Raw genomic sequence first — 25,835 nt, forward strand, 5'->3', positions numbered from 1 at the left:
CTCTCAAGCGCCACCTGCTCTTAAGCATATTAGCTGTCATTGCAACTCAGTATTTTCAAGGCCTTTTAGTTATGATACATTAAAAAATATCGTTAAGAAATAATACCAACTCACTGAACGGCTCGAGATGGTGTTGCGATAAACAGCTCCAGTCTGTCTCACTTAGTCAACGACTTTGTCACTGAGCATTGGATTAATCACTAGATCTGTAAATCTGTCACCGGCTCTGCTTCGTGCTCGTATTATGCATGCAAATCAAGCAAGACGGCAAACAATATTACCACATTATGACTACTGTGCAAGCTGCCGATCTGTTTGAACACAACTGTTAACATTGGACATTGCTCTGGCCAGTCTTTCGTTCGATCAGCTGATGGATGAGCAAACATCTGGAATATTTCTCATTCAGCTGTTATAACTGATTAAAAGTATAAAAACAGCTAACAGACATCGTTGTCGATTGATTATAGTGGACGCAAGTATTGTCTAAAGTTGCTTACAATGATCGTGCCAAGAGTGTTGCTATTTATTCTTCTTGAACTGTTTGTGCAGGTTTGTTATTGAATTATACTGTTATGAGATTTAGAAACCTTGAAAGTTTCACATATTTTAGGCCTCGCAAGCATTCAAAGCATTGGATCCTGAAGAGGCATGGTACGTGTACGAGCGCTGCCACGAAGATCACCTTCCATCAGGACCGAACAGGGAAACTTATCTGAAAACATGGAAATTTTGGAAGCTGGAACCCAATGATGCCGTCACGCACTGCTACGTTAAGTGTACGCTGGCAGGTCTGCAAATGTACGACGAAAAGACCAACACATTTAAGGTAACTTTGACTTCAAACTCTTCCTTTTCATCAAACTGATACAATTCCATACCTTCTTTCCTGTTAGCCCGAAACGGTTCCCGTACAGCATGAAGCTTACAAATCATTTACCGAGGTCGAATCCAGCAAAGTCAACGAGTTGCAGCAAGCCCTATCCTCGCTCAATGCCGGAAGTGGTAGCTGCGCGGAGGTGTTCAATGCTTACCTTCCCGTGCACAACAAGTATGTCGGTGTTTCCCGGAAAATATACCATGGAACAGTTGACAGTGTAGCTAAAGTCTATGAAGCAAAACCAGAAATCAAGAAACAGGAAGAGTCTTTCTTTGCGTACTGCGCGAAGAAAGCTTTGGGTGCAAATGGAAAGGAAGGATATAAGAAGATACGCGATTACGAGCTCGCTGATAGTGCAGAGTTTAGGAATGCGATGGATTGTGTCTTCCGTGGTTTTCGATACATGGATGACAGTGGCTTGAAGGTAAGATTTTAACGTTTTGAATTGAAAGATTGCATACAGTAGAGTTGATTCAATTGCAGGTTGATGAGGTGGTGCGTGACTTTAACCTGATCAATAAGAGTGACCTGGAGCCTGAGGTGCGATCAGTGCTGGCAAGCTGCACCGGAACGCAAGCGTACGATTATTACTCCTGCCTGCTGAATAGCCCAGTGAAGGAAGACTTTAGGAATGCTTTCTACTTCCACGAACTACGATCCGCAAACTACGGTTATCTGGCGATGGGAAAAGTTTACGAAGGCCCGGAAAAGGTTAAGGACGAGCTAAAGAAACTGAACTATTGAACCTTAAAGGCTGGCATATTTTCAACGATTGTGAAGTCAATAAAAAGCTTTGAACATACATTAGTTTTTTATTCGATTCAATGCAAATGCAAATAAATTCAAAAATATTAAGTCATTGGTCTTGAAAATTGTAGAGAGTAGCTGTGTAAAGGTTGCTGGTTGGAACAAGACTATATTTCTAGAATCTTACATTAATAATCATAGCCTACTATTTTACTCAAGGCTTGCTCTTCAACACTCCTCCTCAAGCCTCAGAGATACCCATTAACTCGCGACTAATCTCGAATTTAGTCCGTTGCAATGGTTTAGTAAGTCCATCTGCAATCTGGTCCTCCGTGCTAACATATTCTAGAGTGACAATCCCACGGCTGAGAGCATCTTTGATGAAATGGTGACGAATATCAATGTGTTTCGTTCGTGGATGATACCCACCATTCTTCGCGATCGCAATACAGCTTTGATTGTCACAACGAATTTCAATCAGCCGTGGGATTCGCCAGTTTCGCAGAAAGTCCGCGCCACCATGAGGCTTCCTGTACCGCCGCTGATACAGACATGTATTCAGCCTCACACGTAGATAAGGCTACCGTCGGTTGCTTCTTGCACATCCATGAAATTGCTCCTCCTTGCGCCATAAAGATGTTGCCAGTGGTGGATTTTCGTTCATCTGGATCAGATCCCCAATCAGCATCACAGTAACCGATAATTTTCGAATCTACATTTTTTTTGTAAACCAATTTAAAATTAGAAGTCCCTCGAAGATAGCGCATAACATGCTTCACTCCGTTCCAGTGTTTTTGTCCTGGATTTTTGTTGAATCGACTCAGCTTGTTCACCGCGTACAGAATGTCTGGTCGAGTACTTTGTGCCAAATACATCAAACACCCAACGGCTTCTTGATACGGCACATCTTTCATCGCAGCAGTTTCATTGTTACTCTTCGGACTTTCTTCCTTGGTCAGCTTCTCACTGTTGTTCATTGGAACTGCCACTGGTTTACATTTATCCATATTGAACCTCTTTAAAATAGATTCTATGTAGATTTCTTGATCCAACTTGATGGTTTCTTTTGTCCGTTGAATCCTTATACCTAGGCAGTGCTGTGCTGCTCCTAAATCCTTCATACGGAAACAACTACAAAGATGTTTCTTCAGCTGCTTTTTCCATGCCACATCGTTGCTAAAAATCATCATGTCGTCAACGTATATAGCAACGATAATGATCTTACCTCCTTCGCTACCTACATACACGCAAGGATCGTACTGAGTTGGTATCAGGCCGAACCGTTGTAATGCTGCATCCAGTTTGTTGTTCCAAACTCGGCTCGCCTGCTTCAAACCATAAATAGCTTTGTTAAGTTTACATACCAACGTTTTCCGCTGTCCATCAACGAAGCAAGGTGGTTGCTCCATGTAAATATCTTCATCAAGATCTCCTTGCAGAAATGCTGTTACTGCATCCATTTGATCTATCATCAGATCATGCTTGATAGCCAGGGCAAAAAGGTATCGCAGCGAACAATACCGTACCACGGGAGCGTACGTTTCATCATAATCTTCCCCCTTTCGCTGTGAGAATCCTTTGACGACCAAACGAGCCTTGTATCGAGTTAAATTTCCAGATGAATCGCATTTAGTCCGATACACCCATTTGCATTTTATGGCTTGTCTTCCTTTCGGGAGCGAAGTTAGCGTCCAGGTTTTGTTCTCCATCAGAGCGTTATACTCCTCCTGCATGGCAGTCCCCCATTCTTTGCTATCATCCCTAGCGAGTGCTTCTTGGTGTGAAACAGGATCAGCATATGTTCCACTGTACATACCAGACGCAACTGCTACAAAGCCATCGACATCGCTTCCGGAAAACCCAAGAAAATCACTCGAATCGTCTTCAGATTGTACCATCGTTTCTGTACTACTGTTGTTTTCGTCATCTGTCGTACTTTCATCGAGTTCACCATCCGTTTCTGCATCATTTTCTTCCAACGTGCTGTCTGATCCAGCATCGGGTGCAAAATTGGGAACCGGGATTTGCACAGGTTGGATTGAAGTTGTTTCCTCGATGTCCAGTCTAACGAATGTTCTTCTTGGCTCTTGCATTGCTGTAACTGTCACGTTCGATGAACAACCTTCATCTAAAAAAATTACTTCGCGGCTAATGATCGTTTGCTTCTTTTTATGGTCGTACAGACGATATCCTTTCGTTTCTTCATCAAAGCCAGTCAGAACGCACTCATGAGATTTCGGATCCCATTTACGTCGCTTCTCCTTCGGAATCATTACCATCGCTTTCGTTCCAAACACACGCAGATGTGAAAGATCAGGTTTTCTTCCATTCCACGCTTCTTCAGGAGTTAAATTGTGTCCACGTGTAGGAGAACGATTGATAAGATAAACTGCTGTTGAAACCGCCTCCGCCCAAAAACCTTTGGTCATGTTTCCTTCGAACAGTAAACACCGCGCCATTTCCACAATAGTTCTGTTGGCACGTTCCGCCAGTCCATTTTGCTGTGGTGTGTATCCGTTCGAAGTTTCATGGCGGATGCCCTCTTTCTGCAAGAACGATGTTAGGGATTTGTTCATATATTCCTTACCGTTATCTGTACGTAGTGTTTTAAGCTTCCTTCCGCTTTGACGCTCCGCCATCGCGTGGAATCTCTTGAAGGCTTCGAAAACTTCTACTTCAGATTTCGTCTTAAGGAAATAAACGAATATACGCCTCGTCTTGTCATCGATGAACGTGATGTAGTATCGATGTCCACCAAGCGAGTGCGTTTCCATCGGTCCATTAATGTCCGAATGAACCAAATCCAAGACATTTTCAGCTCGAGAACCTTTCTTCGGAAACGGTAACTTCGAATGTTTGCCTAACGGGCAAACTCTGCAATCCGCACCGTCCATATTTTTCAATGTGATGCCAGTTGCCAAACCACCAGCAAGTTTCTTGAGATTCACAGCACCCAGATGCCCCATCCGTTTATGCCACAATTCGAAACTTTCTGCTGTGTTACACGACAGAGCCTCCTGCATGTTGTTCGCTACCTGTTCCACCTTGAACTGATTATTGTTGTGAATACCAGTAAGCACCAACTTGCCGCTAGGGTTATATACTTTGCAACCTTTGGTGTTGAATTGAACAGTATATCCCTTTTCTACCATCCTGCTAACCGAAAGTAAATTCGATGTTAAACCTGGAATCAGCTTTACATCGCTGATCGTTACAATCTCTTCCATGCATTTCGGTTGTATTATAGCAGTTCCACGAGCGACAATGTCCAGAGTTCCTCCGTTAGCAGCAACTACTTTACCTGTTGCGTTTTGCAGGTTGCTCAATAAATCCTTGTTGCTAGTCATGTGCGCATATGCTGCCGAATCCAAAATCCACTCGTTAGCTTCACTGTTTCCAAATGTCGATAGCACCGTACACAACGTTGTTCCTCCTTTTCGATCATCCTTGCAGAATTTCGCAATATGACCATACCGGCCACATTTCCTACATTGCGGACCTTTCGACGAAGAAGGCTTCTGTTTTGGCTTGAAAACTTCACGACGTTTGTTAGTGGCTAACGCTTGAACATTTTCGTTACGTAGCAACGGCCTCTCTTGAAGAAGTTTTGTCTTCACATAGTCGCCTGTGATTGCAACACCAGAATTCTCCATAGCCAAAATCATCGGTCGATACTCTTCCGGTAAACCAGCCAAAAGAATCATTCCTACCCACAAGTCGGGCAATTTGAAACCAATGGCATTTAGTTGGTTTGCCGTGGATATTACCTGATTCACGTATGAATTCATTGAGCCACATGTATCCAAATCAGACTTAATCAGCTTGTGAAGCAAGCCGATTTGCCTAGAAAGCCCTTTATCCTCAAACGCCATTTCCAATTTGTCCCAAGCAGATCGAGCCGATTCCGCGTCTTCAATATGGACATAAATTGTTGGGTCGAGTAAAAGGATGAGCTTCAATCTGGCTTGCAAATCCTTTTTTTCGTCCACCGTTTCGAAAGTTCCATCCTCTTTTTTCACAGGTTTTACTACTTCCCAAAGTCCTTCGAGTTGTAGAAACGTTTTAGCAGCAAACTTCCAGGATGTCCAATTTTCCCGACCGAGCAGACGTTCAATGGAGGGAATACTTGTCGAACCGACGAAACTTGACGAGGAATTGCTTGAGCTAGGAAGCGCCATTTTCACTAAACTTTCTAGATTCAAGTCTTCGATATTCTGGATCTTTAATCAATTTTCGAGTCTGGGCCCATAACCTGTAGAGAGTAGCTGTGTAAAGGTTGCTGGTTGGAACAAGACTATATTTCTAGAATCTTACATTAATAATCATAGCCTACTATTTTACTCAAGGCTTGCTCTTCAACAAAAATGATCAAAATTATCATATAGAAGAGCTAATTGACAATCAGGCTACTATAATATGCCTTACAGACATTTCAAACATAGTATGAGATAAGCTTTATACTCGCTGGTAGTTACTATCCCGATCCACAAGATATTGGATTTCTATGACATGCACCACTGTCGTAATGCAAGGATTTGGTAAGCCATTTCTTGACACATTCTTGCTACATTTTTGTTTGGTTTTTTTTTCAATGTTTTTATATTCCTTTCCTCTTTTGGATACAACGTTGTACTCGATCTATTCAAATAAATATTTATATCAATACTTTTTCAAACAAATTTACTCTCTATCAAAAGCTCTAATGTGTCTCATTTTGTAAATCTGTCACCAGCTCTGCTTTGTTTGACTGCAAACAATACTACAACATGGTAATGGTGGTCTGTTTGAACACAACTGTTGTCATTTGGCATTGCTCATTATAGCTTAGCGGGTCAGCTGGTGCATGTGTAAACATTTAGAACATTTGTAATCCAGCTGTTCTAATTGATTCCAGGGGAAAGATACTTGGTACAAAAGAGCGAGTTGAGATCGTTATCGATCAATTCTAGTGGAAACAGCGAGTATTCTCATCTATTTAAAATGATTGTGGCACCAGTAGTGTTATCAATTTTCCTTCAATTGTTTGTGCAGGTAGGTATAAGGTTCATCCGGTGAAGTTATTTTGTTGCAAATAATGCCTCACTTCTCAGGCAGCACAACCTTGGAAAGCGTTGGATCCTGAACAGGCCTTGTATGTGTACAAGCGTTGCTACGAAGATCACCTTCCTGCTGGATCAAGCCGAGTCACTTATCTAAAATCATGGAACGCTTGGAAGCTGGAACCCAACGATGCCGTCACACACTGCTACGCTAAATGTGTACTGATCGGTCTGCAACTCTATGAAGAAAAGGACAAGGCATTTAAGGTAATTTAGGAGTTCGACATTACCTTTCAAAAAAGACTAAATATTATTGCTCCGATTAGTCTGAAAGGATCCCCGTTCAGCATGAAGCATATAAAACACTCAATGAAGCCAACTCCAGGGAAGTCACCGAATATCAGCAAGCCCTCGCTTCTATCAATGCTGGAGATGGTAGCTGCGTTGCGCTGTATAATGCCTATCTCCCGGTGCACAACAAGTTTGTGGATCTTTCCCGCAAACTGTACCACGGTACGGTTGAGGGAGCAGCTAAAATCTATGCCGCAATGCCACAAATCAAACAGAAAGGCGAGTCCTTCTTTGCATACTGCGCGAAGAAGATATGGGGCGGATACAATAAGAAGGAATGGAAGAGAGGCCGCAACTATGAACTTTCAGGTAGTTCGCAGTTCAAAAAAGTGATCGATTGTATCTTTCGCGGGTTGCGGTATATGGATGACAGTGGTTTGAAGGTGATTTGTTTTACGACTAGCAATGAGAAGCTATGTATAGTGAGTGTAATCCAATTGCAGGTTGATGAGGTGGTGCGTGACTTCAACCTAATCAATAAGAGTGACCTGGAGCCTGAGGTGCGATCAGTGCTGGCAAGCTGCACGGGAACGCAAGCGTACGATTATTACTCCTGCCTGCTAAATAGCCCTGTGAAGGAAGATTTCAAGAATGCTTTTGATTTCCACGAACTACGATCTGCCGACTATGCTTTCCTACTACGAGGAAAAGTCTACGAAGGTCCAGAACAGGTTAAGGAGGAAATGAAGCATCTAAACACAACTGTCCATTTCTAAAGGATGTTTGTCTTCCATTAGCTGTTTAGCCATTTGACAATGTGTGTAAAATACAAGATACAATCAGCATAACACAAACAAGCTAGTAAAATTGCTTCATTTGGACCTATTTTTCCCCATCGTTATCTCAATCAAACATCAAACAGTAGCCCGTTTAGGCTCCCACAAGTCTGGAAGAAGCGCGTGCTCTCCATCTCCTTTACCAGTGAGTCAGCTGAAATAAAACACAGTCTAGCTCTAGCACCGTGCTATCAACTGCTCCCTTCAACCCCGGGCGCCACGTGCAACACACGGCCACACGGGGGTAAGAAATTGAAGTCGATTTAATTATCACCACGACGCGTGCCACCGACACACACCGTTTATGTCTGCGACCCCACCCAGCCTCAAACGCGAGGTTATTGGCCGTTGGGCACTTTTTTACACGATAAGCCATCAAAGCAAAAGGTCGCCTTGTGGCGGTCCCAATCACCTTCTTCTGCAGCAACTAGGTGTGGTCATCGTCATGGTCGTCACCTTCTGAGAAAGTGTCGAATTCAATGTTCGACATCGATCAGAGTGTGAAGTCATCCTCAAACGAGACCTCCGCGGGTGAGGTTGCTGCTGCTTTAACTTTTCTTTATCCATTTTTTTGCGATATTTGCACAAACACTCACACACACATAAATATATCTCCACCACTACGGGGTGCCCCCTCCGGCAGCTCTCGATCAACGCACACGATCTAATTGCGTGCGCACCAATGATAAATATGTGAAGCATAAATTAGCCATATCTACTGGCCCAGTGGGCCGCTACAGGCCGATTTCAAATGTGTCAATTGATTAGCCATGATAGTGGCCGCCGCGGGTATTGCCCCTTACCTCTTTCCGCCTTACTACGGTTGCCAGGCTTACCCATTTCGCAAAGCGGGGCTAATCAGAGCTGCTGCTATCTACTGTGCGGCTGTCGGTTGGCATACGGCCGGTTCCAGCCCTGGCAGTAGAGGCTATTTAATTAGTAAACAAATATATGACTAACGCGACTACACGCGAGTTGGCATTGCCCGTTCGCGGAGATTATGTCGCTGGCAAATTTGATTTATGATCGCGTTCGTGACCACGCGCTAGCGCCAGTCAGGGTGGTTTGATCGGGCAATTTCATAGAGTCGGTAGTGGTAATGTTGAGCGGAATTTTTATTTCTGTCACAAAACGGCAGTTTCTAAGAAAAGATCTATTTACTTCAATGTCTGGAGCTCCAACGTTATCAAAACAAGAAATATATCAACTTCAACCTTGAATGGCTCTCTCTTGCAACTTCCTTTTCCGGCTTCTTCAATACCAGCTCAGTGATTTTGCTGAACATTGAAAATTCCCACGACACTCAGCACGACAATACGACATCGACGACAATACTTGCAGGGCCACCTTTTAGTTGGGGCCCAAAAACTGCTCCAAATTCCACCCCAAATACACGATCAACACGCTTGACACTAATCGGCGGCAGCGGTTGCGACTGCCGTACAACTCAGCAGCTCTTCCCTTTCCAATCCACTCCCAAAAACAAACTTGATCTCGTGATCAGTCGCATTTTGCATAATTGATCATCATAATCGTCATCGAGATCGGTGAAGTCTACCACTCGCGCACGTTTTGTCCACCTAGCTGTGTATCGGGAGAGGACAGAGAGAGAAAGAGAGAGAGAGAGAGAGAGAGAGAAAGGGAGAGAGAGATAACCAACTGGAAAAGTAGATCAATGCGCTTGGGAACGCCACCGAAATGCTCCATCTCTCACAGGCAAGCGGACCTTCGACAGGGGCTGTCAATAGACGTAACCGATACCTAGGAGGTCGTCGTCGTCGTCGTCGTCCGTGCGCATGTGTACTGCTGCCGCCTTTCGACTCCTTTCGTCTACAAAAAAAAACACCCCGCGAGACACACATACCGTTCACACCAAGATTAATCGATGCGCAACCGATCGGATGAGCTGTGGCCTGTGGTCCCGGCATCCTGGGAAAGTTTCACCACAGCCGGCCCCGTGGGGTCGTGGTCGAAATACTTTTTAGTGAGTCGAGTGGAAGGAATTTGATTGGAATATTTCTCGCGATGACAGGTCACGATCTTAATTATATCGATCCTGGGATGGTCCAGCGTTTTTATTCAATGTCTGAGTGGCGATCTGGTCGGCTGGAATACATCGTGACGAGGTTTCGGTAGGGGGAAGAAAACAGTTACTTTCTTATCTAGAACTGAGGCACCTCGAAAGAACCGAAAGAACGGAGTACCTTTTAATCCTCCCGTGTTCCACCTGACGGTGTTTCATTTGGTTTTTGCCAGACACATTGTAAGCAACCTGTCACTGTCGCAGGAACCAGCCAAAACACCACTTCCACGCAGTTGCTTAAATTGGATTAGCAAAGCGTTCGAAGTGTCTCTGTCGAATGCCAATTTTTCGCCAACTCTCTGATCACCTCTTCGGAATAAGATCACACACGGCCACACCTCCGTGGATGACTCACTTTCGGTGTTCGTTTTTAGCGTTAACTTCTCGGACGAACAAGTGGAACCCGGGCTCTGAGTGTTGTTGTGTTTTTGGTGTCTGCGGATCAGTGTCAATGATCTCGATCGTTTGTCCGCGTAGGATCAGTGTCCCTAGCAAACGGGAACGTCCATTTGCTTCTAATTGATCAATTAGAGCCGTGAGAAAGATGCCTTCAGGGGGCCTTTCAGTTGCCCCGCTTTTGAAGTTACGATAGAACAATGCTACAGATTGGATTGACCGCTTTGTATTTGGGTATTGATAGCCGGTGTTACCGATCGATCCATCAGCTTCAGAAGGGAAGGAGAAAAGCCCCCGAAGGGCCACTTACCAGAGAGCTCTGTTGGTCCCGGTGTTGCTACAACCAGGAAACCGGTTCCGGATAAAAGCGTTCCCTCGCTACCAGCGAGTCTTATGCTCAGCACACACTATCAGCGTCACCAGCGACTTACGAACGTCGCGCGCGGTACAGGGGAAGTTGGGAAGGCGTGATAAATGGATTACGCGACCGCACCTTCTGGACCTTCTGGGCTGCTGGTGCCTGCGATGCGGCCTACCAGACTGCCAACCGAAAAAGCTCCGAAACTCCCCCAACCTCCGTGCGGTCTGCCAGCGGAGATCCAGTTTCGCAGCCGCAGGACGGCGGGATACGGCACACCCGCAGCTGGACGTCTTCAAAAACCGCGTGTGCGCGCGTACGCGATCCGCCACAGACCATGCACACACACACACACACACACACCGGGGGCTGAGTGCCGCCCGGCTACCCTAAACGCTAATTAATTAAAAGCATTTTGATGTCAAGTGATCTTACGCTGCGCTTTCAGGGTGATCATATTGCATCAAGAAGCATGAACCTGGCGGCGGCAGGAAAAAAAACAGTGCTAAAAAACGGGGACACAATCGCGCACCAAACGCAGCCTCCCGCACTCTCTCTCTCTCTCTATCTATCTCTCGCTCAATTACACTTTTTGCACTCTTGTTTATCGTGTGTGTTGGTGTGCCAGTGCCGGCTCTTTCTTCCCTTGGGGTGTCCACCGCTCATGGTGTTCTGGGTGACCATTTTCAAGCGGCCCAAGCCGCTGTTGTCATCGTCATCAACCCAGCCCCAGCATCTTCGCCACCGGGACCGGGCATTAAATAACAACCCCGCCATCCCCGACGCCTCGCATCTGGCGGTGTGAATCCGCGGATGTATGCAGAAAATGTGTAAACAAAATTATCAAAACTGAACTGATTAATGGAGAGAGGCGCTGTGGAGGCTGTGCGACACACAGTGCAACGGCGGCGACATTCGGTGTGGTTCGCTCCGCGCTCGCTCCCCCCGCCCCGAAAGGTGACCCCTTGCCGGGAAGGTACGGTTTCAATTTATTAGCTTACTTACCGTCGTACACGAACATGGAGGAGAAGGATGGAGAGAGTGTCCACCGATCCAGATTTGGATCAAGGAATGGAGATTATAAATTCGCCCCACCACGCACAAACTACACCACCCCAAAACGGTAATCAGACGAGCAAGTGCAGCACGCAGTTTTCTTCGTGTTTTGTTTGTTCACCAACTCAGGGAAAGAAAAGGCAGTGCGCAAGAAGTACCACAGAAGCGATGCATATCACGCGCGTAAGTGCTTTAATTGTGATTTAAATGATATCGTACAAGATTTGCGACAGAGGTAGCATGGAATAAATTGTGACAATCCTTTTGCTGTTCTTTCCAGCGACATCCAGCGGATGAGTTATGGTCAGAATAATAACCTAAGTGTTCTCACGTGAGACACGACTGTTATTAAGCTATCGTGTACTTCCAGGCGGGGACAAAAATGCGAGCTTGGAAGAGCGTATGGATATTAAAATCATTGGATATTGAGTGTTTAGTTCTTATGAAAGACTTGAAACAACATTGAAATACATCAAACTGTTGTAATCGCCACCCAAATAATATAAAACTTCACAAACTGTCTCAACTCTTCTTGAGGATTAACATCGCACACAAATCCCAAATAATCTCTCCAAACTCTCAAGTCTTCAGAATCAATTCCATTTGCCACGGCCATTCCTACATTACGCCGTTTACCCTCTTTCGACCCAATTTCATCCAAAGCCTTTTAAAACGCAACTTCTTCTTGGCAACGTTCTGTCTCGTTTGCTTACCTTTTTTCCACCAACATCCCTTAGACGCTATACTGTCTGGCTGTTTGAGAGATTAGGCTCTTCTTTTTTTTTTCGTTGTTGTACCAACAAACTTCACCCAAAAACCCAACCCATCCCGCTTATCATTCCTTCACCTTCGGTCACCGCAAACTTTGGCAAATCATGTCAACAACATACGAGCGGGGCGCGCGCGCGAGCACACACACACACAGAAGGCCGATCCATATCGTGGGACCAGAACACCGGAAAGTACACAGATAGACACTGATAGATACAGGCATAAATCAAACCTAAACTAGGCCACTATTCTGCCACTCGATTGTGATAAATGATGTGCCCGCCTGATGGCGCACGCGAACTGACAGTGATTTGTGTTCTGTGATAAGAAGGCACTGGTATTGTGGCGATTAAGATAATGGAACAGTTTTTTGTTGCGGTTTTTAAATTAAATTTTACTTTAGAAGATCGAACTTTTTTTTCGTTTCACTTTCTCAACTAACAGTGCCAATCCCCCATTTCATCGTGTCCATCGTAAGGTGTGTCCCGTTCGCGTACATCGCGATGCACCCCGATGTCCGGGTATGCAAATAACTCGCCAAACAGTAATCCTGTCCCCGCAAAGTATGTGTAAGTGCACTTTTTTTCTTCTGCCACACTCTCTGCCAACATCGCATATTTACTCACCGGTCGGTTTTGCTCCTAAACGCGCACACCGCGCACTAACCAAACACCGGGAGGTCAATTGCGTTTCACGTGTGGTGCGCGATGCGCGATGCATTTCATTTTTTCTAACTGATTTGTTCCTCCCTCCGGGTTCCGCCCCTTTCTGTCGGTTGCACTTTCGGCTTGGCGGTGGTGCAGTGGTTTTATTTAATTTTATAACTCCCAGACGGAACACGGTGTGACAGACTGGCAGGAGGCTCCTTTTTTGTCGCCGCGGCACAGCAAACATTAGCCTAGCTGAGGCGCGAAATGAATGGCGTCGGTTGTTTGGTGGCTTGGTTTAGATAAAAAAAAACCGCCCGACAACCAGTGTGCAACCAGTGTTACGAAATCGAACGGGCAACGGCCACCGGCCACCGGCCGAAAGCCCCCATGCTGGCTCGGGGGGAACCCACAGGATGCTCGGGTCGACACGATCCACCCCGTCATAGGTGTTCTCGATGTGTTCATCTTGGCAAGTTAATTCGTTCGCCATCATATAAGTCACACAGGGAACGAGATGAACAACCGCCACCCTCTGAATGTCCCCGTGGTACAACACATTTCACCCCATCCCGCTGTGCGCGGTTCGGTTGAAGCACATTTTCTCCCATGAGGGTTGATGTTTGATCGGCACTGCGGTGCAGGAAGCATACGTTTGATTTCTTTATTTCTGTTTAATTTCCCATGACAAGGGCACGACATACATTTATTGATTATGTATTTGTCTGTGTATGTCTGTTGGGGTGGATTCTATTCATATGTTTGTGTGGGTTTATTCAAAAACAAAACGGTAAGCGACAGATAGGGAATGATGCTCAAACTATGGATGGAAGGAAATAAACAGTTTGTAAATGAGTGTTGATGAATTGAACTTTTGGAAAGATTTTATTTATTGCCCAGCAGGAATAGGTTTTTTGTGAATGGAAAATTATGCAATTTTCTAAAGTAAAGTAAAGCCACACAATTAAAGGTTTTGTATCAATAATTAATTTGAAAAGTGCTAGTCCACAATATATCTTTATGAAAATGATGATCGTCTTTTTTGCATTTTCCATAATTTTATAGCCCCTTAACCTTCATCATCCTGCCAACCAACAGCAAGTGTGTTCCATAGATCCCTATTTTTATTAAGACGTAACTATTGATTAGCTTGATGATCCGCACACACACAGCAAAAAATGATCCACAAAATATCCCTCCTCAAACGCTTGTGATAATTCAATTTAACCCAACAGACGACCCTTTTCACCCCGATTGTTCAGCACAAGATCCCCATCAAAACATGCTCTCGCCAAACACACACACACAAACACATGCACCGACGGCTTCCAGAGCCGTCAATCATACGTCACCGAAGAAAGTGAATCCGTTGGATACCTTTTGTACGCGCGTTTCGGAGACGCCACCGAGCCAAAACTAAAGGACCACTCACAACATTATTGAAAAATTAAACACAACACGCTTCGTTGCGATCGTTGTCTATGGGGCACACCACTGGGTAATCGGTTCGGCACGACCACGATCGGGCTACTTTCTTCGCCAACTGATCAAGCTGCTTACCAACAACAAAAAAACGACCAACTTTCAATCGAATAATCGCTTCACCGTCCACATGGAGAGGCGTTTTTTTTTTAATTATCATCACACCGTGAGCCAGCCCAATCGGTGCGCCAATTTCCCACGGGTATCACGTGGAAAGGATTGGCAAAAAATCAGGCAAACCCTAGCCTTCCGATTCCGATCCTTTACGCGGTGCTGGTCGATTCCGATTTCGTCGGTGAGAAACCCGACACACCGGGCAATGGTGCTGCAACTTAAAGGGTTAGGAAAAGTTATGCTTTTTTTGAGGTTTTGGGTGGGCAAAAGGCTTGGATGGGTGCAAACGATGACGCGTCGCGGCGCTTGAGATCGTGAGAGTGTAGCCTCGCACGGGAGGGATATCGGCGAGCGTGACCCGCGTCCGGTACACGATTGCAGGCGGCGAAATGGTGCACAATCGTACCAGGGACCTGTGATAGAATGAATTTTTCACACTACCGGTACGTTCGGTTTGGTGTTTGAAGCGTAAGCGCTAGAAAAGCACTGTCCATTGGCCATTAAAAACAAGGAGTTATGGAACAATAACAACCCCTAAAGGAACGTACAGTGGCTATCGCTGCTTTTGTGATCACTGTCCCCCGCTAAAAGTTGCAGTTTATCGCGAGTTTAATGCAAAATTCCTAACACACTCAGTATCCAATCTGACTCGTGCTGGTGCAGTTCAGTTTCTGCAGTGATGCAGCTCACGCCACGCTCAGTGCATCTGGTGCATCTGCTACTTGCTGCCACCACGCTGATAAGCCCATCGTGGAGCAATCATCAGAGCCAGCAGCCCGCTGTACAAGCATTATCACCGGATGACACACTGTTTGCTCACTTGCGATGCTTCGAACTGTTTGCCAGCGGGCAACAATCCCGTGATCGTGGTGCTGATGCTGCCGATTGGTTGGGAGGTAACCGGGAGCGCTATCTGCATCGGGTCGAACGAACGCCAGCGTTTGTGAAGTGTGTTTTGGGTTGGATGCATTTTTATGATTCGTCAGAAAGGCGCTTTAATGTGAGCAGTTTAATGAAAACTTGAGTTCGAATTGATTAAGTATCCTAACTGTGAAGTAGATAAATTTTCGGTTTCATATTTGTAGGTAAACATTTTGAGAACGCAGTACAATGCGTACAAACAATGGATGACACTGAGCGAGGAAGATGTCGACGACTTTATACACGAAGTGAACAATATGGGTGCGCTAAACAGCTCGAATGATGCAGAAGTGTACGACGCACTTAAGCTGCTGTTTACCAATCACTCAGCTTCATTCTTTCAACTCTTTCTGCGCGATCCAACGGTGCTCCAGAATATGTATGACGATGAGGTATCGCTTGTAATGCTAACTTCTCTGCAAACAAAGAGTGTCATCCTTTTCGACAGTCCCTTTCAGTTCGCTTACCAAACCAAACGGTGGTCCAGTTTTGTGAGCTCCAAATGGCAGCAGAACTGTGGGACGACATTTGTCTTATACGAGAGTACCAGATAAGCAACCATACGGAGGAAATGGAAAGGCATATCGCTTGCATATTCCGAGGTTTTCAATATCTCGATGCAAATAGTTCAATTGATGTAAGAAAATGGCTTGTGAATTAGATTCAGAGCATTATATCATTCCCAATTTCAGGTCAAAGAAATCGCCAGAGATTATGAGCTGACAGGAACATTACATGAAGCTTCCAAGAATTCCATTGAAGAGTGTGCCAGAAATGCTTCCGAAAGCGATGACATCCCCAAGCGGAGTCTTGCCATGTACAGCTGTCTACTAGACGGCTCCCACAGTGAGGTGTTCAAGAAGGCTTTCGATTTCCGTGAAGTACGCTCCGGCAATCTAACCTTCCTCGTGCAGAACCTCCCATACGATCGGGATCAAGTGAGGCAGCAAATACTGGCACTGGACAAGGAACATTGCAATGATCAGCAGCCACTTGCTGGTAGATTTATCGAGGATTAAAAGCACTCAAATCAACACAAACCCCTGGCAAAGCTGTCATCCTTGACAAACCGCTCAAACAAAGACGTACGCTGTAACGTCTCTTCTCGATTTCCAAACCCTCTTTTGCTCCAATGCTTACGATGACTGATGATGTGTAAAAAATGTATTGTGCGGCCGGCTCCATCAAAACTGATACTACGGCGTGACCTTGAATGGTCACATTACTCTACCCTGGCTATCTTTGGTACTGGATATGCTTTGGGACACGCACGACACTGTGGGCGGATGGCAACGAGTTGCACCATCGTTAAATGGAACCTTCGTCCCGGGACCTGACGCGACACACACACAGACACATACACAGGTTGCTGGTTTTATTATCGACCATATTATTGCTTACCATCCCCCTGCGCCGTAGCGATACAGACTCTTTCCCCCCGACTCACCCGAGGGTGCAAATAAACCATAAAACTCAATTTTCAATTAAAAAATAAATAGATACAAACTCTCGCAGTCCACGGCGGCTTTGTGCCCAAGCGGGACACCGTTCTTGTGGCGCGGGCAAGCTGGCGGACTGTGGTAATTAAGTGCGAAGAATTGATTTTTATGACAAACGATTAAAACTGGACAAGCTGGCTGGCAGTGGTCTGCAAAGTCTCAGCCTGCTAGTACAGACAATGCTCCTACGGCTACGGTGCGGCTCCTAGGCGTACAAGGAAACGGAACGTTTCTGGAGCGTAGTGCACCTGAAGCTGCTGCGTGCGAATTAAGATAGAATGCAGAATGCTGCCCAGTGAAGTCATTTATTTCGTTGCACCGTTTAAATTGGCGCCTGCGCTGGTGATCACGAGAAGGCTAAGTGGCCGAGCGAGGCCCAGCAAGGCAGCTACTGCGATAACCACAGAGCCACGGCTCAAACCAACACTGCTCCGACTACTATTTTTCAATTAAAATAAAGAAAAGCTCCAACACTTCCCATTCTCTGTTGCGTGGGCTTCTGCTCGACCGTACGGTACTGGCGTAAGAAGGAGAACAAGTGATCGAGCGCATCGAGTCAGCACAGCACACCTACGAAAATAGATTATTTATATATTTATTTGCCATCAGAGAGGCCCGGCCCGGCCGGGAGTGGTAAGCAAAGGAAGAGGATGGAAACGGATTAAAAGAAAACAGGAGACCCACTGTTCCCAAGAGTGACATTTAATTGAGCCTATAAAATGCCAACGTGTGTTAAGACCATTACGCCCTAAGCTGACACCTGCTATACTTTGCAGGAGTCTTTGCGCGGACGTTACTAAACGCTTAGAACCTTAACGAGCTAAGGAATCTTCTACCGCAAGAACTGTTCACATTCGCACAGCACAGTGATGCGTCCGAATTTCACCATTTTATTAGCACCGTAACTGACTGTTCAACTCGCGCATCATTTGCTGCACTTTGGAGCGATCGAACCGCTCACCCTCGGGCCATTTCGATGCCACTCGCAGCTCCTGTAGCTCAACAGCATCTCGGAAGTTTAGGGCCGACTCGGTCCGAAGCATGCATGAGAAGAAATAGCCGGAGCGTTCGGTACCGGGCAGCTTCTTGGCCTTCGACAGACAAACGTCCACTGCGTCGGTGTAAACACCATCGTGAGTTTCTACTGCATCCAGTGCTGTTAGAACGTTCGATCTCTGGAGGCAAACATGAAGAAGGTAGTATGTAAGGTGTTGTCATTTTTTATATACTTCCTACAAACGCATACCTGAATTGATCCACTCTCGTCAGCAAAGCCTAATGCAGTCATAAAACACTGTACATATCGATCAGCCTCGACGCCCTTCGTTACTCGATACTGCCGCACGTCACAGACCGTGTTTCGAGCTGACTCCGAAACATGCCTCACACAATCACTCACTGCCAGTGTTTCAACGATGATCAAGGGGCAAATTAATGCTATCACCACAAAGTACCTCCACTCCATGATGACAGCGTGTAACGTCCTATTTCTATGAAGATCGAACTGCAACTGAGGGTATGGTCGTGCGATCGCAGTAAGACAATGCCTTGGAAATCATAGGCCAGAGATGAGAAGAAATGATAAGGCAAGTCCCTTGTCACAGTAACGATTGTCACTGAGCACTGTGCTTGCGTAGCTTGGGTGGAAAGTAATGATCACACTTGATCACTTGTGCAAACAGAAATGGAGTTTAAACAAAACCGTTGTTGTTTGATCGGGTTGCTCACGAGCCAATGAACCATTTACCATACTCTCAACCAATTCAACTCATTCCTGCTGTTCAAACTATTCCTTTTATTACGTTCCTTTGAACGCTACATCTGTTTTCATTTCAATTTCAGCAGTTTAATGCCTTATCATAATCCTTCATGATTTGCACAAACTCTGCAGTGTACCGTTGATGTTGTGGCACTTTGCCAGCCTGTTTCAATTCCATCAGATCGAACACCTTCTTGAACGTGCGCCCGGTGGTTGATTTCAGCAGACACTTGTAGAACACGTGAGCACGCTCGCTTGTCGGGACTTGTACGCATTCGCCAATACACTTCTCAAGATTCACATCGTGTCTTTTGTCCAGCTCGATAATGTTCAATGGATCGTACAGCTTATGGTACTGGCAATACAACATAATTATGATTAATTTCTAATCGTTTAATACAAACTAAATCAAACAACGAGGAATACTTACATCGCCACGACCATCCTCATAGACAAAGTCGAGTGCTCGCATCACGCAATGAATGTGCTTGTCCATCTCCGGTCCTTCGATGATCTCGTACCGGCGGATCTCACACAGTCTACTCTTCAGCGACGGTGGCAGCTTATTCTCACAATCTTGTACAGTTTCACTCTGCGGGAAAATAATTGTATTTGTAATTTCTAGCAAAGCACATACTTGACGATAAATTACCTGCACGAGTGCTAGCAAGCACACTGCGAGAAAATAGCTAATAATCACTTGCCGTATCATGATGTCACACCTTCAGAATTATTGTTTAAATGATCAGTAGTAATTTATACTTATATATTCTAGTATCTTGTTTACCCATTGACAATCGGATTGGAAAACCACTTGCCTTGTATCAATATAGCATTTATCGTGTAATATTTGCAGAGGTGAGCAAACGTGTTATTTAAATATAAAAACATATATAGTATATTGAACTTAAACAGCTGTTCTAATCATTAGTGTTAGAAAACTGCTGTCTGAACACCATCCTACATGATGTTTTATTTGTAATATTCTATAAACCGTTAAGAATTAAAAATAGCATCAGAAAACACTGCTTTCTGGATATCTGTGACTTAAATTTTTATTCTTTTTTATTATATGGAATCTATTATACACTCGAAGGTTTATCGTATCACAGTAAAAAGTAGTTGAGTACAGAATTTGTCAAGCCAGCTAGCTTAATAATATAAAAAAAAACACAAATCCTTTAAAAAAAAACCTTATTTTAAACGATCTATGTAGGCGTTCGATACTTAATGTTAATTATCACACAGCTGAATACTCACTCCTTGCTACGTAGAGCGTTCCATATGAGGCTTGAACCCACGACGGTCATGTTGTTAAGTCGAGCGAGTTGACAGCTATACCACAAGACTGCCCAATACACATTAACTTGAATGATCCGACATAGGTTGTTCATATGGTGTTAAACGCGATCGATGAAGTTTAATTTGACATTAAGGTAATGAAGATGAGGGTTGTACTATTAATGTTACAAGAGCAGACATATGAATCAGTCCAGGCATCTTGAAATTATGGTTCATGTTCTATCTTGTGGAACCCAACAAGTTACGTCATCTGGTAACTCCATAGCTAACGATCTTCTTTCAAGAACCCAAATTTCACAATCTTTCTTATCCACTGACCCTCATTTCCCAAAGTCACGCACAACTTAACACACAAATAGTCCATAATTTGTTTTGCTTGCTCTATATTTTATTTGTATTGCATCATTGTTCCTTTTGCTTTAAACATGTTTATCCAATCTACTAGCACAAACCATCATCGATTTCCTTGATCAGCGCTGCCACACGGTTCATATCGAACGGATCGCTCGTCTGCATCTTGCCAGCCTTCAGTAGCTCGTTGTAGTCGACCGCATTCTTAAACCCGGCCAATGAGCTCGTACCCAAAAAGCACGTGTAGAAAGTGTTGGCTTTCTTGTCACTGCCCGAAGTCGATGCTTCCGTCACACACTTCTTCATGTTGGCCGCATGATTGACGCCACTGTCGACGCGCTGCAGCAATTCTAGCAGAACGCTTTCCTGCAACAATAGTGAGATAGTGATTCCGTTAGTCTATTTTCTCTCAAAAATGTGTACTTCAAATGAACTAACCTTAACTTCTCCATTTCCATCCACAAATCCAACCACCTCCAGGACGCACTGCATGTGCTTGTCCATGTCATCGCTGCTAACGGGCGTGTACTGGCGTAGCTCGCAAACACGATCCTTCAACGAATCGCCAATGTTTTTCTCGCACTCCTCCACCGTTGACTCCTTTCGGGCCTGAAACAAGACGCGATTAAATGATCCTAGATTCCTCAGAGCGGTCATCAGTGACAGTCTATTCAAAGTACGATTACCTGACCCAAAGAGATCAAACACCAAACCAGTCCAACGCTCAGTAGTAGTTTCTTGAACATGATTATTCGACTTTAAGGAACTCTTTACTCGTACTTTAAGGTTAGAGATACTGCCTTTTATACTGCGAAAAAACCTCAACATCAAGATAATCTGATGATCCCATGAACAGTTGTATTTGAACAATGCGTTATACAAGTATGCTTGAGGTTGATTGGCATTGTTTAAGCAGCTTTATTATAAAAAAAAACACACACACAATTGCAACACAAAATCAAACAGCAGATAGCACACTTTATTTTATGTAATTTTCTAGAACACCAGAACAGATCAGCTTATAACAGCTGCTAGCAAATGAGTCATCCGAACCGTCAATGCAGCAGCGATCTACCATTTATCGTAGCGTATCATTTAGCTACATTAGGCTAGTCGTTTACATGTTTGACTATCCAATATTTACCCTCAATAATTCGAACAAACTTTTTGACGTCCCTCCGTTGGGGAATACCCTTGATGTTCGTAAATTGAACAAATTCTTGGAAATCAAGCGATCCAAAATCGAACTATTTGGATAATCCGTTAGTTACTTGATGTTGATTTCTTTTCCCGACAATAATCAAACCCTTTATTCGCATTTTGCATAATCTTCCACTTTATTTACTACATATTTATTGTTGGGGTTCCCTTTCAAAATGATCGTTTGTAATCTTATCAACTTACAGTGCAATACAAACATAACATTTCGCATATAACAAACACCCACTCTAGGTATGAAACTGAAAGCCAAATTAAGGGCTGACTCATGAAAATGAAAGTACAATGAAATAAAGATAAAGATAAAGTCTCTTCAAGATGCATTGTTTCTTTAAGATTTGACGACATTTAAACGGTCCCGTCATATTCCATTTATTCGAGATGAATACCTCCCTAAAACAAATAATCTCTAAGTTGCATATGCAATTTGGCAGCCTTCATTCTCTAAGTTGAATTTTTAAAGACAGTTAACAAAAATATTGGCCAAAAGATGCCAAGTTTTTCTCGTGGTTTCTTGGATACGTCCTAGAAACAACTTCATTAGTTTTTCTAAACATCAATATGTTTAGCTCTCTAAGCTGACGGTCCCTTGAAGATTGATCTTACGGAGATTTTACTGTATATTTTAATATAAATACAACACAGAACGTTATTTAATGCTCTTCAGTATACAGTGCTTTATTCCAATCATTCTCAAATCAATCAGTTACACAGCCCATCATCAATTTGCTTCATCAATGCTGACACCTGGCCAGCGTTGAAGGTTGTTCCCATGTCCAGCTTTCCAGCGCGCAGCAACTCCACGTAGTCCACCGCGTACTTGAATGCCTGCGCCGAGCTCGTACCCAAAAAGCACGTGTAGAAGGTGTTCGCTTTGCTAGAAGTATCCACCTTCTCTGCTTCGGCGTTACACTTTTTCATACTGCCAGCGTGATCCCCATCGGGATCAACCATTTTCAGCACACCAAGAAGCTCCTGGAACTAAATTGGGGGAAAAAATGGAACACATTTGTTGAAACTGCCTTTGTTGGGGAAAGATCACTACGATACGCACCACAAGTTCCCCGTTATCTTCCACAAAGCCAAGCACTTCCAGTACGCACTGCATGTGACTATCCATATCTTTCCCTTGCACGGGTGTGTACTGACGAAGCTCACAGACGCGTCCTTTCAGCGATGCGGGGATGTTCCTTTCGCATTCTTCAACCGTTTCCTCTTGTCTGGCCTAAAGGAAAAGCTGCAAAATTAGCTTAAACTTATCAGAAACCCCTTCGTTGAACTTACCTGCCCTAAGGAAAGCAGACACCATACTAGGATGGCACAAGGTAACAGCTTTCCAAACATGATTCGTTTCAAGAGTGACTACTATTTCGCTACTACGGGTGATTATTAATCGATTGAGGTATTTTATACCTCCACAAAGATCAAGCGCACAATGACATAAACAGCTGGTGCTAACTAAACAAAATGAAACATCAAACATTGCCAAGACGACAAACTAGGTCACAGATATCTTCTTTTTCTTTTTGCCATTACAGCCGACGTGTTCAAGCAAACGTTTTGTAGATATTATAGAACAAGATCTATTCTAGCCTAAGGATAATAAAGCGGTCTCAGATGGAAAAACGATCTTCGTTTGGTCCTTCGTTAGGTCGCTTATACTGTATGTCGTATGTAGAACCAGTAGCTTCATTTATGATTAGAGCATCACTAGCATACACAAAATCATATTACACAATTCAATTCAAAGAACATGATCATGATCATGTAACGTTTCCAATCATGTGATAATGCTTCCACTTCTTTGAACAATTTGAACAACTTTTATCCATTTTTTTTCTTATTCTTGCTTGCTTGTGATCTTGAGGATCGGAAAAATACAGTAAGTGATTTACCAACAAATACGTAAGTCACAGGTTCTCACAACTTTGAGAGATTTGGAAGTAATCGGTGATCTTATCTAAAATAACAGCATCAACATAATCCCAGAAATTATAATGCATCAATATGGCAATAGCTTTATTTAATCTTCATTACATATCCATCGTAGGTCCTTTCTTTAGTTGCAAATCTTGTCATCGATTTTCTTCATCATCTTATCCACAACCGATGTGTACTGTGACAAGGCTGGCAGTTTTTTCGCCTTCACCAACTCCACCGTGTCGAACACCTTCTTGAACGCGTCGCCAGACGTGGACTCCACCAAACACTTGTAGTAAGCATTGGCACGTTTTCCAACCGGCAGGTGCTGCGTTTGTCCGCCACACTTTTCCAGGTTGAAATCATGCTTCCGGTCCTTCTCGATCGCGTTCAGCGGTTTGATCAGTTTGTGGTACTGCGAAGCAAGTAATTAGAACAGAAGCTGCTAGTTCGAAATGTCAGCTAAAGACAATGCATTCAACGCTACTCACATCACCCGTTCCATCGGGCCGAACGAAATCGAGCGCCTTCATAACGCAATCCATATGCTTGTCCATATCGGGAGTGTCGAGCAGTTTGTACTTGCGAATCTCGCACAGCTGGCTCTTGAGTGAGGCTGGCATTTTCTTCTCACACTTCTTAACCGTGTTAGCCTACAACGGAAGGGGAAGAAGTTAATTGGATTTTGGGGAGATTAAACGGTTAATGGTTGATCGAATGGACATTACCTGCGCGATCACGAACAGTCCACATGCTAGCAGTGACACAAGGTGCAGCTTGTTGAACATTTTATATTCACTGTTTTATTACAGTTGCAGCTTAAACGACTTCCGATTCGATTGATCGTCTTTTGATTGACTTAGTGCTTTAGAGCTCTTATTTTATAGAGCTCAATGCTGCTGTTTGCAGATAGCTGATGATGTTTGATTTGAGCCAATGTTAACCAGCTACCTTGTGAGTATTTGAACAGTTTTGTTAGATTTAACTCCTCATTCTTGTGCCACAAGATCTATTCACCTATCCATCAGTTCCACCATGTCTCTTGCTGCGCTCTGCCACACTATTTGCCATATTCTTGTACTGTTTCGTGCTGTCGTTGTGCTGTACTACGGAATCTGTACGTCACAATCGGATTAAATAAACTGACCCGGATTATCTATCTATCCTTTTCTTCTCTACAGATCGTAATGCGCAAAACCCCAGCCCCGATCAACGCAGACTCCCATTAACGGCGAACGAGAGTGTCGATGAGCTGTAAATGACGATCGAAACGACATAAATGCAGACGCGCTATAAAACCTCAGCCTCCAAAAAACCGCACCTTGCAGGCAAAAGGCCCCCGAAGGCACACATAAAACCAGGGTCCCCAAGCCCGCGTAATAGGGATTATGTTACACATACGCTTGCACACAGAGGGCCCCAAAATGTCAAAGTTACACGCGTGTGGAGTGTCTCCGTGGCGCTATCTCTGTGACCAACTTCCCAGCGAAAAACCAAACACCAGCAGGTGAATAAAAAAGGGAAAACTGAGCCGCTTCAACAAAACAAGTGCTGCTATGGGTTCGTTGGCTGCCCTTTTTCTCCGTACCCGTATGCACCTTTAGCTGCTGGACAATGGCTAATTTATTTCAACCTAAACGCTCTGCTCTGCTCGTAAATTTGTTTAATAGCGTTAATTAAGGTGAAATAAAATATTAGTTAATTTCAGCTCTAGCACCTCTTCGACCACCAATTCGTGTGCGATAAATTAGTGATTTTTATGTGATCTCCCACTCCTCCTCGAAAAAAAAACGCACTGCCACAGATTAGGCCTGGCACGATGAAACACAAGCGTGTTACCGTATTTGCTTATTAGGATCGTTTTAGACTTGTTTTCGTCTCCCAAAAAATAAAAAAAACTCCACCAAAGACGAAACTGGTGAAGATGAATGCTCAGGTCGCCCACGCGACACCCGCGTGAAAGTGATCGGTTTCGTGTTCGAACACTGTCGATCGATCGATCGAGCCAACCACTGCGTGAAACAATGTCCCCCGTCCCCAGAGCGAATGCATTATTGAGCTCCGTTGCTTGTTTTGGGACAGAATGTTTCGGCCAATTATTTAACTCAAAAACAAACACGAGCGTACAGGTGAGAATATGCAAATATCACGCCACAAGCGGAGGC

At 44.3% G+C, this 25,835-nt stretch overlaps 8 protein-coding genes and 1 long non-coding RNA gene across 9 annotated transcripts; 4 read left to right on the forward strand and 5 right to left on the reverse strand.

Annotated features, from left to right (window-relative positions):
* Positions 1 to 426: 426 nt before the first annotated feature.
* LOC4578091 (37 kDa salivary gland allergen Aed a 2) lies at positions 427 to 1,682 on the forward strand. The gene is made up of 4 exons (XM_317191.5): positions 427 to 552; positions 614 to 829; positions 897 to 1,304; positions 1,364 to 1,682. The coding sequence occupies exons 1-4, from the start codon at positions 502 to 504 to the stop codon at positions 1,622 to 1,624; spliced, it is 936 nt and encodes a 311-aa protein (XP_317191.2). The 5' UTR covers positions 427 to 501; the 3' UTR covers positions 1,625 to 1,682.
* Positions 1,683 to 6,501: 4,819 nt separating this feature from the next.
* Positions 6,502 to 7,811, forward strand: LOC1277705 (37 kDa salivary gland allergen Aed a 2). Its single transcript, XM_061656263.1, has 4 exons — positions 6,502 to 6,658; positions 6,718 to 6,933; positions 6,993 to 7,400; positions 7,461 to 7,811. Exons 1-4 carry the CDS (start codon positions 6,608 to 6,610, stop codon positions 7,731 to 7,733), a joined length of 948 nt encoding a protein of 315 aa, XP_061512247.1. The 5' UTR covers positions 6,502 to 6,607; the 3' UTR covers positions 7,734 to 7,811.
* Positions 7,812 to 15,316: 7,505 nt separating this feature from the next.
* On the forward strand, positions 15,317 to 17,600 carry LOC133393054 (37 kDa salivary gland allergen Aed a 2-like). The gene is made up of 4 exons (XM_061656259.1): positions 15,317 to 15,700; positions 15,786 to 16,013; positions 16,070 to 16,258; positions 16,314 to 17,600. Exons 1-4 carry the CDS (start codon positions 15,380 to 15,382, stop codon positions 16,638 to 16,640), a joined length of 1,065 nt encoding a protein of 354 aa, XP_061512243.1. The 5' UTR covers positions 15,317 to 15,379; the 3' UTR covers positions 16,641 to 17,600.
* Positions 17,601 to 17,806: 206 nt separating this feature from the next.
* Positions 17,807 to 18,739, reverse strand: LOC1277702 (uncharacterized). Its single transcript, XM_317187.4, has 2 exons — positions 18,367 to 18,739; positions 17,807 to 18,295 (listed from the first exon to the last, which is right to left on the reverse strand). The coding sequence occupies exons 1-2, from the start codon at positions 18,583 to 18,585 to the stop codon at positions 18,014 to 18,016; spliced, it is 501 nt and encodes a 166-aa protein (XP_317187.2). The 5' UTR covers positions 18,586 to 18,739; the 3' UTR covers positions 17,807 to 18,013.
* A 152-nt stretch (positions 18,740 to 18,891) lies between these two features.
* On the reverse strand, positions 18,892 to 19,599 carry LOC1277701 (37 kDa salivary gland allergen Aed a 2). Its single transcript, XM_061656265.1, has 2 exons — positions 19,310 to 19,599; positions 18,892 to 19,234 (listed from the first exon to the last, which is right to left on the reverse strand). Exons 1-2 carry the CDS (start codon positions 19,589 to 19,591, stop codon positions 18,959 to 18,961), a joined length of 558 nt encoding a protein of 185 aa, XP_061512249.1. The 5' UTR covers positions 19,592 to 19,599; the 3' UTR covers positions 18,892 to 18,958.
* Positions 19,600 to 20,547: 948 nt separating this feature from the next.
* Positions 20,548 to 21,545, reverse strand: LOC1277700 (37 kDa salivary gland allergen Aed a 2). The gene is made up of 3 exons (XM_317184.4): positions 21,219 to 21,545; positions 20,971 to 21,141; positions 20,548 to 20,898 (listed from the first exon to the last, which is right to left on the reverse strand). The coding sequence occupies exons 1-3, from the start codon at positions 21,276 to 21,278 to the stop codon at positions 20,623 to 20,625; spliced, it is 507 nt and encodes a 168-aa protein (XP_317184.2). The 5' UTR covers positions 21,279 to 21,545; the 3' UTR covers positions 20,548 to 20,622.
* An 854-nt stretch (positions 21,546 to 22,399) lies between these two features.
* Positions 22,400 to 23,180, reverse strand: LOC1277699 (37 kDa salivary gland allergen Aed a 2). Its single transcript, XM_317183.5, has 3 exons — positions 23,035 to 23,180; positions 22,805 to 22,975; positions 22,400 to 22,731 (listed from the first exon to the last, which is right to left on the reverse strand). The coding sequence occupies exons 1-3, from the start codon at positions 23,092 to 23,094 to the stop codon at positions 22,453 to 22,455; spliced, it is 510 nt and encodes a 169-aa protein (XP_317183.4). The 5' UTR covers positions 23,095 to 23,180; the 3' UTR covers positions 22,400 to 22,452.
* A 562-nt stretch (positions 23,181 to 23,742) lies between these two features.
* Positions 23,743 to 24,529, reverse strand: LOC1277698 (37 kDa salivary gland allergen Aed a 2). Its single transcript, XM_317182.4, has 3 exons — positions 24,399 to 24,529; positions 24,162 to 24,323; positions 23,743 to 24,085 (listed from the first exon to the last, which is right to left on the reverse strand). Exons 1-3 carry the CDS (start codon positions 24,456 to 24,458, stop codon positions 23,810 to 23,812), a joined length of 498 nt encoding a protein of 165 aa, XP_317182.3. The 5' UTR covers positions 24,459 to 24,529; the 3' UTR covers positions 23,743 to 23,809.
* Positions 24,530 to 24,533: 4 nt separating this feature from the next.
* LOC133393057 (uncharacterized) lies at positions 24,534 to 25,386 on the forward strand. The gene is made up of 2 exons (XR_009765979.1): positions 24,534 to 24,787; positions 24,852 to 25,386. It is a non-coding gene; the product is annotated as an uncharacterized LOC133393057 (long non-coding RNA).
* The last annotated feature ends 449 nt before the right edge of the window (positions 25,387 to 25,835 follow it).

Source organism: Anopheles gambiae, chromosome 3 (assembly GCF_943734735.2).
Source record: "Anopheles gambiae chromosome 3, idAnoGambNW_F1_1, whole genome shotgun sequence".
NCBI lineage: Eukaryota > Metazoa > Arthropoda > Insecta > Diptera > Culicidae > Anopheles > Anopheles gambiae.